Here is a 14,083-nt window from a genome sequence, read left to right on the forward strand (position 1 = left end):
AAAGCGTGTGCGAGCAAGGAGGCCTACAAATCTGTCTCAGTTACACCAGCTCTGTCAGGACGAATGGCCCGAAATTCACTCAACTTATTGTGGGAAGCTTGTGGAAGGCTAACTGAAACGTTTGACCCAAGTTAAACAATTTAAAGGCAATGCTACCAAATACTAATTGAGTGAATGTAAACTTCTGACCCACTGGGAATGTGATGAAATAAATGAAAGCTGAAATAAATCATTCTCTCTACTATTATTCTGACATTTCACATTCTTAAAATAAATTGGTGATCCTAACTGACCTAAGACAGGGAATTTTTACTCTGGTTAAATGTCAGGAATTGTGAAAAACTGAGTTTAAATGTATTTTGCTAAGGTGTATGTAAACTTCCGATTTCAACTGCAGTAGTACTTACTTACTTATTGTGTTCTTCATATTATTTTTATTTCTAGTGTTTTTTTTCTAGTATTACATCGTTATTGATTATTGCATTGTTGAGTTTTGAGTTTCAAAAAAGTCATTACACTGTACTTGTGCAGGCGACATTAAACCTTTAAACGTAAAACTATATATAACATGAGAAGGTGTTTGCCACTTTTCTAATTTTCTCTACTTTTGCATATTTTTGATAATGAATTTTATCCGATCTTCATCCAAAACCTAATATTATATGTAGGGAACCTGAGTGAACAAGCTTACAGTATTTCATTTATTTCATAAACTTTTTTATGTTTTTATTTTATTTAACCTTAATTTTACTAGACACGTTAGTTAAAAACAAATTCTGCTACTACTTATTAAAAAGTAATAAGTAGTAACAAAGTTGCTAATGATGTAAAGTTGTCAATGATGAATGAACCCCCCCAAACATCCACCTTCCTCTCGTTTTTGCGTGAAGGTTACAAACACCAAACGTAACATATCATACTCATTTGAGAAGCTAGGATACATTTACTATGTTACGTCTCGCCTATGTTACCAGGCTGTGCATGGCGAGAACAATTTCAATACGCAGGCGCAGCATAGCATTCTGACGTTGGGAGCAATGCACCTTTCGCATTTTCTCGCTCCAGATGGAAGAACCATAACATATCGAAAAGGCAGCGGGACAGGGGGGAAAGACTGATGTGAAAGGAGATTTCTAGAAGGACAAGAGGATAAACGAACTCTTGTGAAAAACAACCAATGGAAGAGGTGAAAATAAGCTGTTCAAAAGTCCTTGCAATGATCCGTTTTGCAAACGTTTATTCGTTGTGAAAAGGGACATTCTGGAAACTATGAATCAAGGATAACAGTACAGTCACATTTAACAGCTGCATGGATGTCCAAAGCGCAAACATGAAAGGATGACATGGAAATCAGAACAGCCGACTGAAAGACCACTGCTTTCTCACGCTCATATAGATGGAGAGACAGTGCTTGTGAACGATGTATACTGGAGGAGAGATGAACATTAGGTAGCGTCGGTAAATGTCCAAGGAAACTGGAAGGAAAGTGGACAGTAAAGAATAGCTGGTGGGGAGCTGTCAAAAGGATGGATTTTAGCGTACTACGGAATCTCATCAGTAGATACGTAAGTAGCGGATCGATAAACGCCAGTCTGTTTGCGTTGCATTCCAGTAACATCATCTGCAACTGGCATTCTGTTACATATTTGTTACAATGTAACAATGTTGACTTGTTGAAACAGGGACGTGTGTTTTGTAGGTTATTTTTTCCAATTGTTTGAGTCGGGGGTTTGTTAATGTTTGATGACAAACATGTGATCAAAGGTTTGTCACAGCTAAACGGCAGTCCATTTACGAGCTCTCGGTAGGCTCCGGTAACCATAACATGTCATCCGGTAACCGTTTTCGAGCTGAATGTCGAATGTGCCAGAAAGGTCCAGACGGATGCTTTGGAAGAGTGTGTGGAATAGGAATACAGATCAACTTGGCTGGTCCATTTATTGTGCTTTTGAAGAACAAGCTTTATAGGTTCTTTTTCGTTCATTCCCAGAGGCCAGCAACAACATACCTGATCTAACTGTCTAATCAAACTGCACTTTCTCTTCAATCAAGTGTGTTGGTGCAGGACAAGACAGAAACGCTGCAAGTCATTTCTCTCTCACTCTTACCACACACACACACACACACACACACACACACACACACACACACACACACACACACACACACACACACACACACACACACACACACACACACACACAGTGAGACATGGTAAAGAATGTAAAAGTATTTCTAATGGCTTATGATTGACATTTATTAGTAAGCGTTACCAAAGAGACCAACTAAAAAGGCGAGAGAAAAAGATAGATACCGAAAGAGAACGAGGCCAACTGAATGCATTCAACTGAAATGCGTCTTCAGCATTTAACCCACCACTTCTGAATCAGAGAGGTGCGGGGGGCTGCCTTAATCCACCATCACGTCATCGGTGCCCGGGGAACAATGGGTTAACTGCCTTCCTAGAGAGAGAGATTACTTGACACATTCTTTTTTTTAAATGAAAAACAGAGCAAACTGGAATGCTTTTTGGCCCTTAACAGAGAGTACACAGTGGCAGAATACCTGAATTATGTGCACCCAAAATGAACGAAAGCTATGGACAGACTCAGTGAGCATAGCCTTGCTATTGAGAAAGGCCGCCGTAGGCAGACCTGGCTCTCAAGAGAAGACAGGCTATGTGCACACCGCCCACAAAATGAGGTGGAAATTGAGCTGCACTTCCTAACCTCCTGCCAAATGTATGACCACATTAGAGAGACATATTTCCCTCAGATTACACAGACCCACAAAGAATTCTAAAACAAATACCACAGTGTGCCATCATATCAGCAATATTTGTGACCTGTTGCCACAAGAAAAGGTCAACCAATGAAGAACAAACACCATTGTTAATACAACCCATATGTGACCGACCGGCTCAATTCGGTCTTATGTAGCAAAATTTGAAATTGTGTTTTTTACATTGGATAAATGTACAGACTCAGGGCTACAAAAGGGTGTATCATACACTACAGTTGAGGAACAATGGGAAAGTAATTTTGCTTTTAAACTTGTACACTCACTTTTGAGAAAATGGCCATAGAATATTTTGGTACTACTATTCTTCTTTGTCTACACCCATTCAGCATCGCACACACCCTCTTAATTAAGCCTTAGCCCCACCCATCTCCTTAAGGGTTGATCGGAGAGTCCTGTCCTAACAACAGCTTGTGTGTTTGACTGCTAACTTGCTAGCTACTTCCAGACACAAATGACAGAACAGCTCACTGAACATTACTCCCACTAGCAGAACTGGTTAGGCTGTTATGTTATCCAGAGCTTTGTTGACTGCAACTGTGCTGTCAGATTGTCCGTTCGTAAATTCAAAACGTGTCGCTCTCGGACTGTTCAGAGCGCATACCGGACTCTCTGGCCAATGAGTAGGGTTGTTCCGAATGTTCTGACCTCACAACGGCAGTCAAGCACCCAAACTAACTGGCTAACGTTGGCTAGCTTGCTAGCTACTTTCAGACACATAATGAGAGAACACCCCACTCTAACCATTTTATCCAGAGCGTTGGTGACTGTAACTGTGTTGCTGGCAACAATTTAATTACACTGTTTTGACGACGTTTAAGTTAGTGAGGGAGATAAAAGTCTCCAACTTCAGCGATTTTTGCAATTCGTTCCAGTCGCAGGCAGCAGAGAACTGGAAGGAAAGGCGGCCAAATGAGATGTTGGCTTTAGGGATGACCAGTGAGATACACCCGCTGGAGCGAGTGCTACGGGTGGGTGTTGCCATCGTGACCAGTAAACTGAGATAAGCGGAGCTTTACCTAGCATGGACTTGTAGATGACCTAGAGCCAGTGGGTCTGTCGACGAATATGTAGCGAGGGCCAGCCGACTAGAGCTGGCCCTCGCTAGTGGTCCTGTAGCTCAGTTGGTAGAGCATGGCGCTTGTAACGCTAGGGTAGTGGGTTCGATCCCGGGACCACCCATACGTAGAATGTATGCACACATGACTGTAAGTCGCTTTGGATAAAAGCGTCTGCTAAATGGCATATATTTTTTTTATATATTTATATATTATAGAGCATACAGGTCGCAATGGTGGGTGGTATAAGGTGCTTTAGTAACAAAACGGATGGCACTGTGATAAACTGCATCCAGTTTGCTGAATAGATTATTGGAAGCTATTTTGTAGATGACATCGCCGAAGTCGAGGATCGGTAGGATAGTCAGTTTTACTAGGGTAAGTTTGGCGGCGTGAGTGAAGGAGGTTTTGTTGCGGAATAGAAAGCCAACTCTAGTTTTGATTTTAGATTGGAGATGTTTGATATGAGTCTGGAAGGAGAGTTTACAGTCTAGCCAGACACCTAGGTACTTATAGATGTCCACATATTCTAGGTCGGAACCATCCAGGGTGGTGATGGTAGTCGGGCGTGCGGGTGCAGGCAGCGAACGGTTGAAAAGCATGCATTTGGCTTTAAGAGCAGTTGGAGGCCACGGAAGGAGTGTTGTATGGCATTGAAGCTCGTTTGGAGGTTAGATAGCACAGTGTCCAAGGAAGGGCCAGAAGTATACAGAATGGTGTCGTCTGCGTAGAGGTGGATCAGGGAATCGCCCGCAGCAAGAGCAACATCATTGATATAGACAGAGAAAAGAGTCGGCCCGAGAATTGAACTCTGTGGTATCCCCATAGAGACTGCCAGCGGACCGGACAACATGTCCTCCGATTTGACACACTGAACTCTGTCTGCAAAGTAGTTGGTGAACCAGGCAAGGCAGTCATTAGAAAAACCGAGGCTACTGAGTCTGCCTATAAGAATATGGTGATTGACAGAGTCGAAATCCTTGGCCAGGTCGATGAAGACGGCTGCACAGTACTGTCTTTTATCGATGGCGGTTATGATATTGTTTAGTACCTTGAGCGTGGCTGTGCACCCGTGACCGGCTCCGAAACCAGATTGCACAGCGGAGAAGGTATGGTGGGATTCGAGATGGTCAGTGATCTGTTTGTTGACTTGGCTTTCGAAGACCTTTGATAGGCAGGGCAGGACGGATATAGGTCTGTAACAGTTTGGGTCCAGGGTGTCTCCCCCTTTGAAGAGGGGGATGACTGCGGCAGCTTTCCAATCCTTGGGTATCTCAGACGATATGAAAGAGAAGTTGAACAGGCTGGTGTATAGGGGTTGCGACAATGGCGGCGGATAGTTTCAGAAATAGAGGGTCCAGATTGTCAAGCCCTGCTGATTTGTACGGGTCCAGGTTTTGCAGCTCTTTCAGAACATCTGCTATCTGGATTTGGGTAAAGGAGAAGCTGGGGAGGCTTGGGCGAGTAGCTGTGGGGAGGCGGAGCTGTTGGCCGAGGTTGGAGTAGCCAGGAGGAAGGCATGGCCAGCCGTTGAGAAATGCTTGTTGAAGTTTTCGATAATCATGGATTTATCGGTGGTGACCATGCTACCTAGCCTCAGTGCAGTGGGCAGCTGGGAGGAGGTGTTCTTGTTCTCCATGGACTTTACAGTGTCCCAGAACTTTTTGGAGTTAGAGCTACAGGATGCAAATTTATGCTTGAAAGCTGCGTGTATTGGTTCGTGACTTCCCTGAACATTTGCATATCGCGGGGACAATTCGATGCTAATGCAGTCCGCCACAGGATGTTTTTGTGCTGGTCGAGGCAGTCAGGTCTGGAGTGAAACAAGGGCTATATCTGTTTTAGTTCTGCATTTTTTGAACGGAGCATGCTTATCTAAGATGGTGAGGAAGTTAATTTTAAAGAATGACCGGGCATCCTCAACTGACGGGATGAGGTCAATATCCTTCCAGGATACCCGGGCCAGGTCAATTAGAAAGGCCTGCTCGCAGAAGTGTTTTAGGGAGCGTTTGACAGTGATGAGGGGTGGTCGTCTGACTGCGGACCCGTAGTGGATACAGGCAATGAGGCAGTGATCGCTGAGATCCTGGTTGAAGACAGCGGAGGTGTATTTGAAGGGCCAGTTGGTCAGGATAACGTCTATGAGGGTGCCCTTGTTTACAGATTTAGGGTTGTACCTGGTGGGTTCCTTGATGATTTGTGTGAGATTGAGGGCATCTAGCTTAGATTGTAGGACTGCTGGGGTGTTATATCCCAGTTTAGGTCACCTAACAGAACAAACTCTGAAGCTAGATGGGGGGCGATCAATTCACAAATGGTGTCCAGGGCACAGCTGGGAGCTGAGGGGGGTCAGTAGCAGGCGGCAACAGTGAGAGACTTTTTTCTGGAGAGAGTAATTTTTAAAATTAGCAGTTCGAACTGTTTTGGTATGGACCTGGAATGTATGACATTACTTTGCAGGCTATCTCTGCAGTAGACTGCAACTCCTCCCCCTTTGGCAGTTCTATATTGACGGAAAATGTTATAGTTGGGTATGGAAATCTCAAAATTTTTGGTGGCCTTCCTAAGCCAGGATTCAGACACGGCAAGGACATCAGGGTTGGCAGAGTGTGCTAAAGCAGTGAGTAAAACAAACTTAGGGAGGAGGCTTCTGATGTTGACATGCATGAAACCAAGGCTTTTTCGATCACAGAAGTCAACAAATGAGGGTGCCTGGGGACATGCAGGGCCTGGGTTTACCTCCACATCACCCGCGGAACAGAGGAGGAGTAGTATGAGGGTGCGGCTAAAGGCTATCAAAACTGGTCGCCTAGAGCGTTGGGGACAAAGAATAAAAGGAGCAGATTTCTGGGCATGGTAGAATATATTCAGGGCATAATGCGCAGACAGGGGTATGGTGGGGTGCGGGTATAGCGGAGGTAAACCCAGGCACTGATGATAAGATGATCAGAGAGGTTGTATCTATAGTTCTCTATAGTCCTCTGGACGTGGAATACCATCTTTATTTCAATCTGCTTGCACGGGGATTCTCTCTAATCAATATGCCTGCACGGGGAATCTCTCTAATCAATCTGCCTGCACTGGGAATCTCTCTAATCAATCTGCCTGCACGGGAATCTCTCTAATCAATCTGCCTGCACGGGGAATCTCTCTAATCAATCTGCCTGCACTGGGAATCTCTCTAATCAATATGCCTGCACGGGGAATCAATCTGCTTGCACGGGGAATCTCTCTAATCAATCTATCTGCACTGGGAATATCTCTAATCAATCTGCCTGCACTGGGAATCTCTAATCAATCTGTCTGCACTGGGAATCTCTCTAATCAATATGCCTGCACGGGGAATCAATCTGCCTGTACGGGGAATCTCTCTAATCAATCTGCCTGCACTGGGAATCTCTCTAATCAATCTGCCTGCACTGGGAATCTCTCTAATCAATCTGCCTGCACTGGGAATCTCTCTAATCAATCTGCCTGCAGTGGGGATCTCTCTAATCAATCTGCCTGCACTGGGAATCTCTCTAATTGTCTTGTAGGATGTGTATATATTTCTCTGTCTGCTTCTCTCGGGTTCTGACTCAGTCTCTGAAACCTGTTGGTTGTAGTGATCTACAGAAAGAGGAGGCAACCTTGGTCCTCCTGGAGCTGCTGTCTGTGTTGCTGTGTGTAGATAGGTGCTTGACTGATGCCCTGCTGGGTGTAATGTCAGGGGAAATCAGATTCACTATCGAGAGGAGTAGAGGGGGCCACTCAGATCACATCTCATCCCTCACTCTCCCTCCCTCCCCGCTCATCTCTGTATCACCATGGCAACATGAAGTTGAAGTGGCCATCCACTCTTTCCTATATCAGCTTGATCTTCTAGGCTACAGGTATGCACTTCAGACTGGTGTTGAAAGGTGGGCTAGAGGTGTTTACTATGTCTTGATGACTTCTTCATGTTGTTCTAGTGTTGTTATGGACTTATGTGCTCAGCTACTGCCACTGCCCAAGGTGCTCCTGGGAATCCTGTGTCTTACCAAAGGTGTGTGGAGCATCCATCTGGATGTGTCTCTTAGCAAATGCACACAGACCTCAAAGCAGCATTATGTCACATCATCACATGACTGTGTGTGTGGTGCACTGCAGTAGCAGTGCATGGGTACAATCAATGGGGAAGTATCCCCCCCAAAAAGCCATATTACAATCTATAGGTTGTGATAATTGTGTTGTTTTCTCTATAACCTGTTAGTTAATATGCCTTGTGACCGTGATATTGAAGGCCTAACGGCAGAGACAATAAGAGGTCACAGAATAAATTCAACCACACCTTTGTTGTATCACAAAATAAGATATCAACCTCTGTCCAGTGAAGTCTACACAGCATACTGCATGTACTGTAACTGACCTACAGCATGGTCAAGCAAGTTAATATTTTCAGACCACTAAACAACTATTGATTTAGAACCACAGAGAGTTATAGCAAGTCACAAAGAAAACAGGAGCTGCCTCCACTATTCCAGCACCATTTCAACTTCAACATTTCAACATCATCATATCACATCTGCTTAGTTTATTACAGCGACAATTAAAAGATACCAAAAAACAATTTAGTCCAATCAACGTAAGTTAAATATGTGTCTGTCCATGGTTGTGATTGCTGTGTGTGTGCACACACGTTTGTACAAGTAGAAAAACATGTTGACTCACCCGACTTGTAGAGAAACACCAATACCATCCTCATCTCTTTCCTGTTGAAGAAACAGTCTATCACTCTGTCATACAGTACACACTTTTATTTTTGTTGTCTTAGGCTACATGGCTAAAATGTTTGCTCGCTAGTCTAACTTCCATTCATGGGCGACGTTAGCTAGTTAACATTAACCTTCTACATCTAGCTATGTATTAAACTTCCATCCTCTCAGTTCAGGAGCAGAACAATGTATGAATTAATGGTTGCATCAGAATCGCTGTTATAATCATAGGCCAGTATGGAGAATTAAGTGAAACCACAAGTCCAAATCCCTATCCCCACCCATTTCTAATATAGGAAAGGGACCATTTCGGCTAGCTGGCTAGCTAGCCACCAGACGACAACAACACAACGAGATGCAACAATTCATGTTTTTCTGTCAATGACATATGTTCTCAATGACTTTGATAGGAGTGACGCCAAAATCCAAGCTGGCTTCCCTAGACACTTATTTTTTGGTGCGTCAGGATCATTCACAGTTGAGCTCGCTCAGTTTAGCTCAATGCTGATTGGCCCATTTATTTTTTTATCAAGGGAGGCCAGAAGCTCGCTGGCTTCCCTTGCCTTCAATGCTACGGGCGGCAACAATGTCATACTCGTTCGGACTAGAGATTGACCGATTATGATTTTTCAACGCCGATACCGATTATTGGAGGACCAAACAAAGCCAATACCGATTAATGGGCTGATTTGATTTATTTATTTATTTGTAATAATGACAATTACAACAATACTGAATTAACACTTATTTTAACTTAATATAATACATCAATAAAAATCTATTTAGCCTCAAATAAATAATGAAACATGTTCAATTTGGTTTAAATAATGCAAAAACAAAGTTTTGGAGAAGAAAGTAAAAGTGCAATATGTGCCATGTAAAAAAGCTAACGTTTGAGTTCCTTGCTCAGAATATGAGAAAATATGAAAGTTGGTGGTTCCTTTTAACATGAGACTTCAATATTCCAAGGTAATAGTTTTAGGTTGTAGTTAATATAGTATTTATAGGACTATTTCTCTCTATACCATTTGTATTTCATATACCTTTGACTATTGGATCTTCTTATAGGCACTATAGTATTGCCAGTGTAACAGTATAGCTTCCGTCCCTCTCCTCGCTTCTACCTGGGCTCGAACCAGGAACACATCGACAACAGCCACATTCGAAGCAGCGTTACCCATCGCTCCACAATAGCCACGGCCCTTGCAGAGCAAGGGGAACAACCACTCCAAGTCTCAGAGCGAGTGGCGTTTGAAACGCTATTAGCGTGCACCCCACTAACTAGCTAGCTATTTCACATCGGTTACACCAGCCATTAGGCTGATAGACTTGAAGTCATAAACAGCGCTGTGCTTGCGAAGAGCTGCTGGCAAAACGCACAAAAGTGCTGTTTGAATGAATGCTTACGAGTCTGCTGCTGCCTACCACTGCTCAGTCAGACTTCTCTATCAAATCATAGACTTAATGATAACATAACACACAGAAATACGAGGCTTTGGTTATTAATATGGTCGAATCCGGAAACTATCATTTCGAAAACAAAACCTTTATTATTTCAGTGAAATACTCAACCGTTCTGTATTTTATCTAACGGGTGGCATCCCGAAGTCTAAATATTCTTGTTACATTGCACAACCTTCAATGTTATGTCATAATTACGTAAAATTCTGGCAAATTAGTTTGCAATGAGCCAGGCTGCCCAAACTGTTGCATATACCCTGACTCTGCGTGCAATGAACGTAAGAGAATTGACACAATTTCACCTGGTTAATATTGCCAGCTAAGCTGGATTGATTTTAGCTAAATGTGCAGGTTTAAAAATATATATTTCTGTGTGTTGATTTTAAGAAAGGCATTGGTGTTTATGGTTAGGTACAGTCGTCCAACGATTGTGCTTTTTTCGTAAATGTGCTTTTGTTAAATCATTCCCATGCGTTGCATCGATTATATGCAACGCAGGACATGCTAGATAAACTAGTAATATCATCAACCATGTGTAGTTATAACTAGTTATTATGATTGATTGTTTTTTAGAAGATAAGTTTAATGCTAGATAGCAACTTACCTTGGCTTACTGCATTCGCGTAACAGGCAGTCTCCTTGTGGAGTGCAACGAGAGGCAGGTGGTTATAACGTTGGACTAGTTAACTGTAAGGTTGCAAGATTGGATCCCCCCGAGCTGACAAGGTGAAAACACGCTAAAATGTATTACTCACATCGGCCACGGAGAACGGGAGCCCACAGTCTCTGGTTGCGGTCTGCGTCAGTGGCACCGTGTTATCCTCAAAGCAGGCGAAGATATGTTTAGCTTGTACGGGAGCAAGATGTCGGTGTCTGCGACATGGCGGGTTTTCCCTTTGTAATCTGTGATTGTCTGGAGTCCCTGCTACCAACGTCTCATGCCTGAGCCGTTGAATTGCAACTCCACTTTGTCTCTGTACTGAAGTTTTGCTGGTTTGATTGCCTTACGGAGGGCAATACTGCACTCTTTGTATTCAACCATTTTCCTAGTCACCTTGCCATGATTCACGCTTTCAGTTTTGCGCGAATGCTGACATCTATCCACGGTTTTTGGTTTGGGTAGGTTTTAATAGTCACGGTGGGAACAACATTCCATAAACAGTGATGAACTCCATCACGGTGTCTGTGTATAAGTCAGTTTTATTCTCAGATGCAACCCGGACAATATCCTATTCTGTGTGATCAAAACAACCTTGAAGCATGGATTCCCGATTGGTCAGACCAGCGTTGAATAAACCTTAGGGTACTTCCTGTTTGAGTTTCTGCCTATAGGAAGGGAGGAGCAGAATGTCGTGATCTGATTTGCCGAAGGGAGGGTGGGGGAGGGCCTTGTAGCCATCCCGGAAGGGAGAGTAACAATGGTCAAGAGTTTTTGAAGCGAGAGTACTACAGGCAATGTGTTGATAGAACTTCAGTAGCGTTTTCCTCAAATTTGCTTTGTTAAAATCCCCAGCTACAATAAATGCGGCCTCAGGATATGTGGTTTTCAGTTTGCACAAAGTCTAGTGTAGTTCCTTGAGGGCCATCGTGGTATCGGCTTGAGGGGGAATATACAAGGCTCTAACTATAACCGAAGAGAATTCTCATGCGATGTAATATGGTTGGCATTTGATGTGAGGTATTCTAGGTTGGGTGAAGAAAAGTACTTGAGTTTTTTGTACGTTATCATAATCACATCATGAGTAGTTCATCATGAAATATACACCTCTGCCTTTCTTCTTCCCGGAGAGTTCTTTATTGCTGTCTGCGCAATGTACTGAGAACCCGGCTGGATGTATGGACGGGGACAATATATCCGGAGAGAGCCATGATTCTGTGAAACAGAGTATGTTTCAGTCCCTGATGTCTCTCTGGAAGGAGATCCTCGCCCTGAGCTTGTCTACTTTGTCCATGGACTGAACATTAGCAAGTAATATACTCAGAAGCGGAGGATGGTGTGCACGCCTCCTGAGTCGGACTAGAATTCCAATCCGAATGCCTCTTCTCTGCCGGCGGTGTCTTGGAGCAACCTCTGGGATAAGTTCCATTGCCTTGTTGGGGTAAGAACAAAGAATCCAAATTGAGAAAGTTGTATTTCTGGTCAGAATATGTGGTGAGTTACCACCGCTCTGATATCCAACATTTATTTCCGGCCGAATGTTATAACACAAAAAACATTCTTGGCTAATAATGTAAGAATCAACACACACAAAAACATACTGCTAAGTTGCTTAGGAGCTAGAAGAAGAGCTGCCATGTCAGTCAGCACCATCTTCAAAAAGGTCTATATTGATGTTATGTCATGCCTGGTGATTATACGTATAGCAGGTCTACATTGATGTTATGACCTGCATGGTGTTTATATAGCAGGTCTATATTGATGTTATGTCCTGCATGGTGTTTATATAGCAGGTCTATAGTGATGTTATGTCCTGCATGGTGTTTATATAGCAGGTCTACATTGATGTTATGTCCTGCATGGTGTTTATATAGCAGGTCTATATTGACGTTATGACTTGCTAGGTGTTTATATAGCAGGTCTACATTGATGTTATGTCCTGCATGGTGTTTATATAGCAGGTCTATATTGATGTTATGTCCTGCATGGTGTTTATATAGCAGGTCTATATTGATGTTATGTCCTGCATGGTGTTTATATAGCAGGTCTATATTGATGTTATGACCTGCATGGTGTTTATATAGCAGGTCTACATTGATGTTATGTCCTGCATGGTGTTTATATAGCAGGTCTATATTGATGTTATGTCCTGCATGGTGTTTATATAGCAGGTCTATATTGATGTTATGACCTGCATGGTGTTTATATAGCAGGTCTACATTGATGTTATGTCCTGCATGGTGTTTATATAGCAGGTCTATATTGACGTTATGACTTGCTAGGTGTTTATATAGCAGGTCTATATTGATGGTATGTCCTGCATGGTGTTTATATAGCAGGTCTATATTGATGTTATGTCCTGCATGGTGTTTATATAGCAGGTCTATATTGACGTTATGACTTGCTAGGTGTTTATATAGCAGGTCTACATTGATGTTATGTCCTGCATGGTGTTTATATAGCAGGTCTACATTGATGTTATGTCCTGCATGGTGTTTATATAGCAGGTCTACATTGATGTTATGTCCTGCATGGTGTTTATATAGCAGGTCTATATTGACGTTATGACTTGCTAGGTGTTTATATAGCAGGTCTACATTGATGTTATGTCCTGCATGGTGTTTATATAGCAGGTCTACATTGATGTAATGACCTGCATGGTGTTTACATAGCAGGTCTACATTGATGTTATGACCTGCATGGTGTTTATATAGCAGGTCTACATTGATGTTATGACCTGCATGGTGTTTATATAGCAGGTCTACATTGATGTTATGACCTGCATGGTGTTTATATAGCAGGTCTACATTGATGTTATGACCTGCATGGTGTTTATATAGCAGGTCTATATTGATGTTATGACCTGCATGGTGTTTATATAGCAGGTCTATATTGATGTTATGACCTGCATGGTGTTTATATAGCAGGTCTACATTGATGTCCTGCATGGTGTTTATATAGCAGGTCTACATTGATGTTATGACCTGCATGGTGTTTATATAGCAGGTCTACATTGATGTTATGACCTGCATGGTGTTTATATAGCAGGTCTATATTGATGTTATGTCCTGCATGGTGTTTATATAGCAGGTCTATATTGATGTTATGTCCTGCATGGTGTTTATATAGCAGGTCTATATTGATGTTATGTCCTGCATGGTGTTTATATAGCAGGTCTATATTGATGTTATGTCCTGCATGGTGTTTATATAGCAGGTCTACATTGATGTTATGACCTGCATGGTGTTTATATAGCAGGTCTACATTGATGTTATGACCTGCATGGTGTTTATATAGCAGGTCTACATTGATGTTATGACCTGCATGGTGTTTATATAGCAGGTCTACATTGATGTTATGACCTGCATGGTGTT

At 42.7% G+C, this 14,083-nt stretch overlaps 1 protein-coding gene across 3 annotated transcripts in view; it reads left to right on the plus strand.

The window, feature by feature from the left end:
* The first annotated feature begins 1,036 nt into the window (after positions 1–1,036).
* Positions 1,037–14,083, plus strand: part of LOC118366602 (phospholipid-transporting ATPase IH-like) — a 93,526-nt gene continuing 80,479 nt past the window's right edge. For all 3 annotated transcript variants that reach the window (XR_008089840.1, XM_052493203.1, XM_052493204.1), the window contains exon 1: positions 1,037–1,565. Coding sequence is in view for 2 of the 3 variants with exons in the window: in XM_052493203.1 (XP_052349163.1) it covers positions 1,527–1,565 (39 nt within the window). In the remaining variant the exon portion in view is untranslated. The remainder of the gene's footprint in view (positions 1,566–14,083) is intronic.

Source organism: Oncorhynchus keta, chromosome 34 (genome assembly GCF_023373465.1).
Source record: "Oncorhynchus keta strain PuntledgeMale-10-30-2019 chromosome 34, Oket_V2, whole genome shotgun sequence".
NCBI lineage: Eukaryota > Metazoa > Chordata > Actinopteri > Salmoniformes > Salmonidae > Oncorhynchus > Oncorhynchus keta.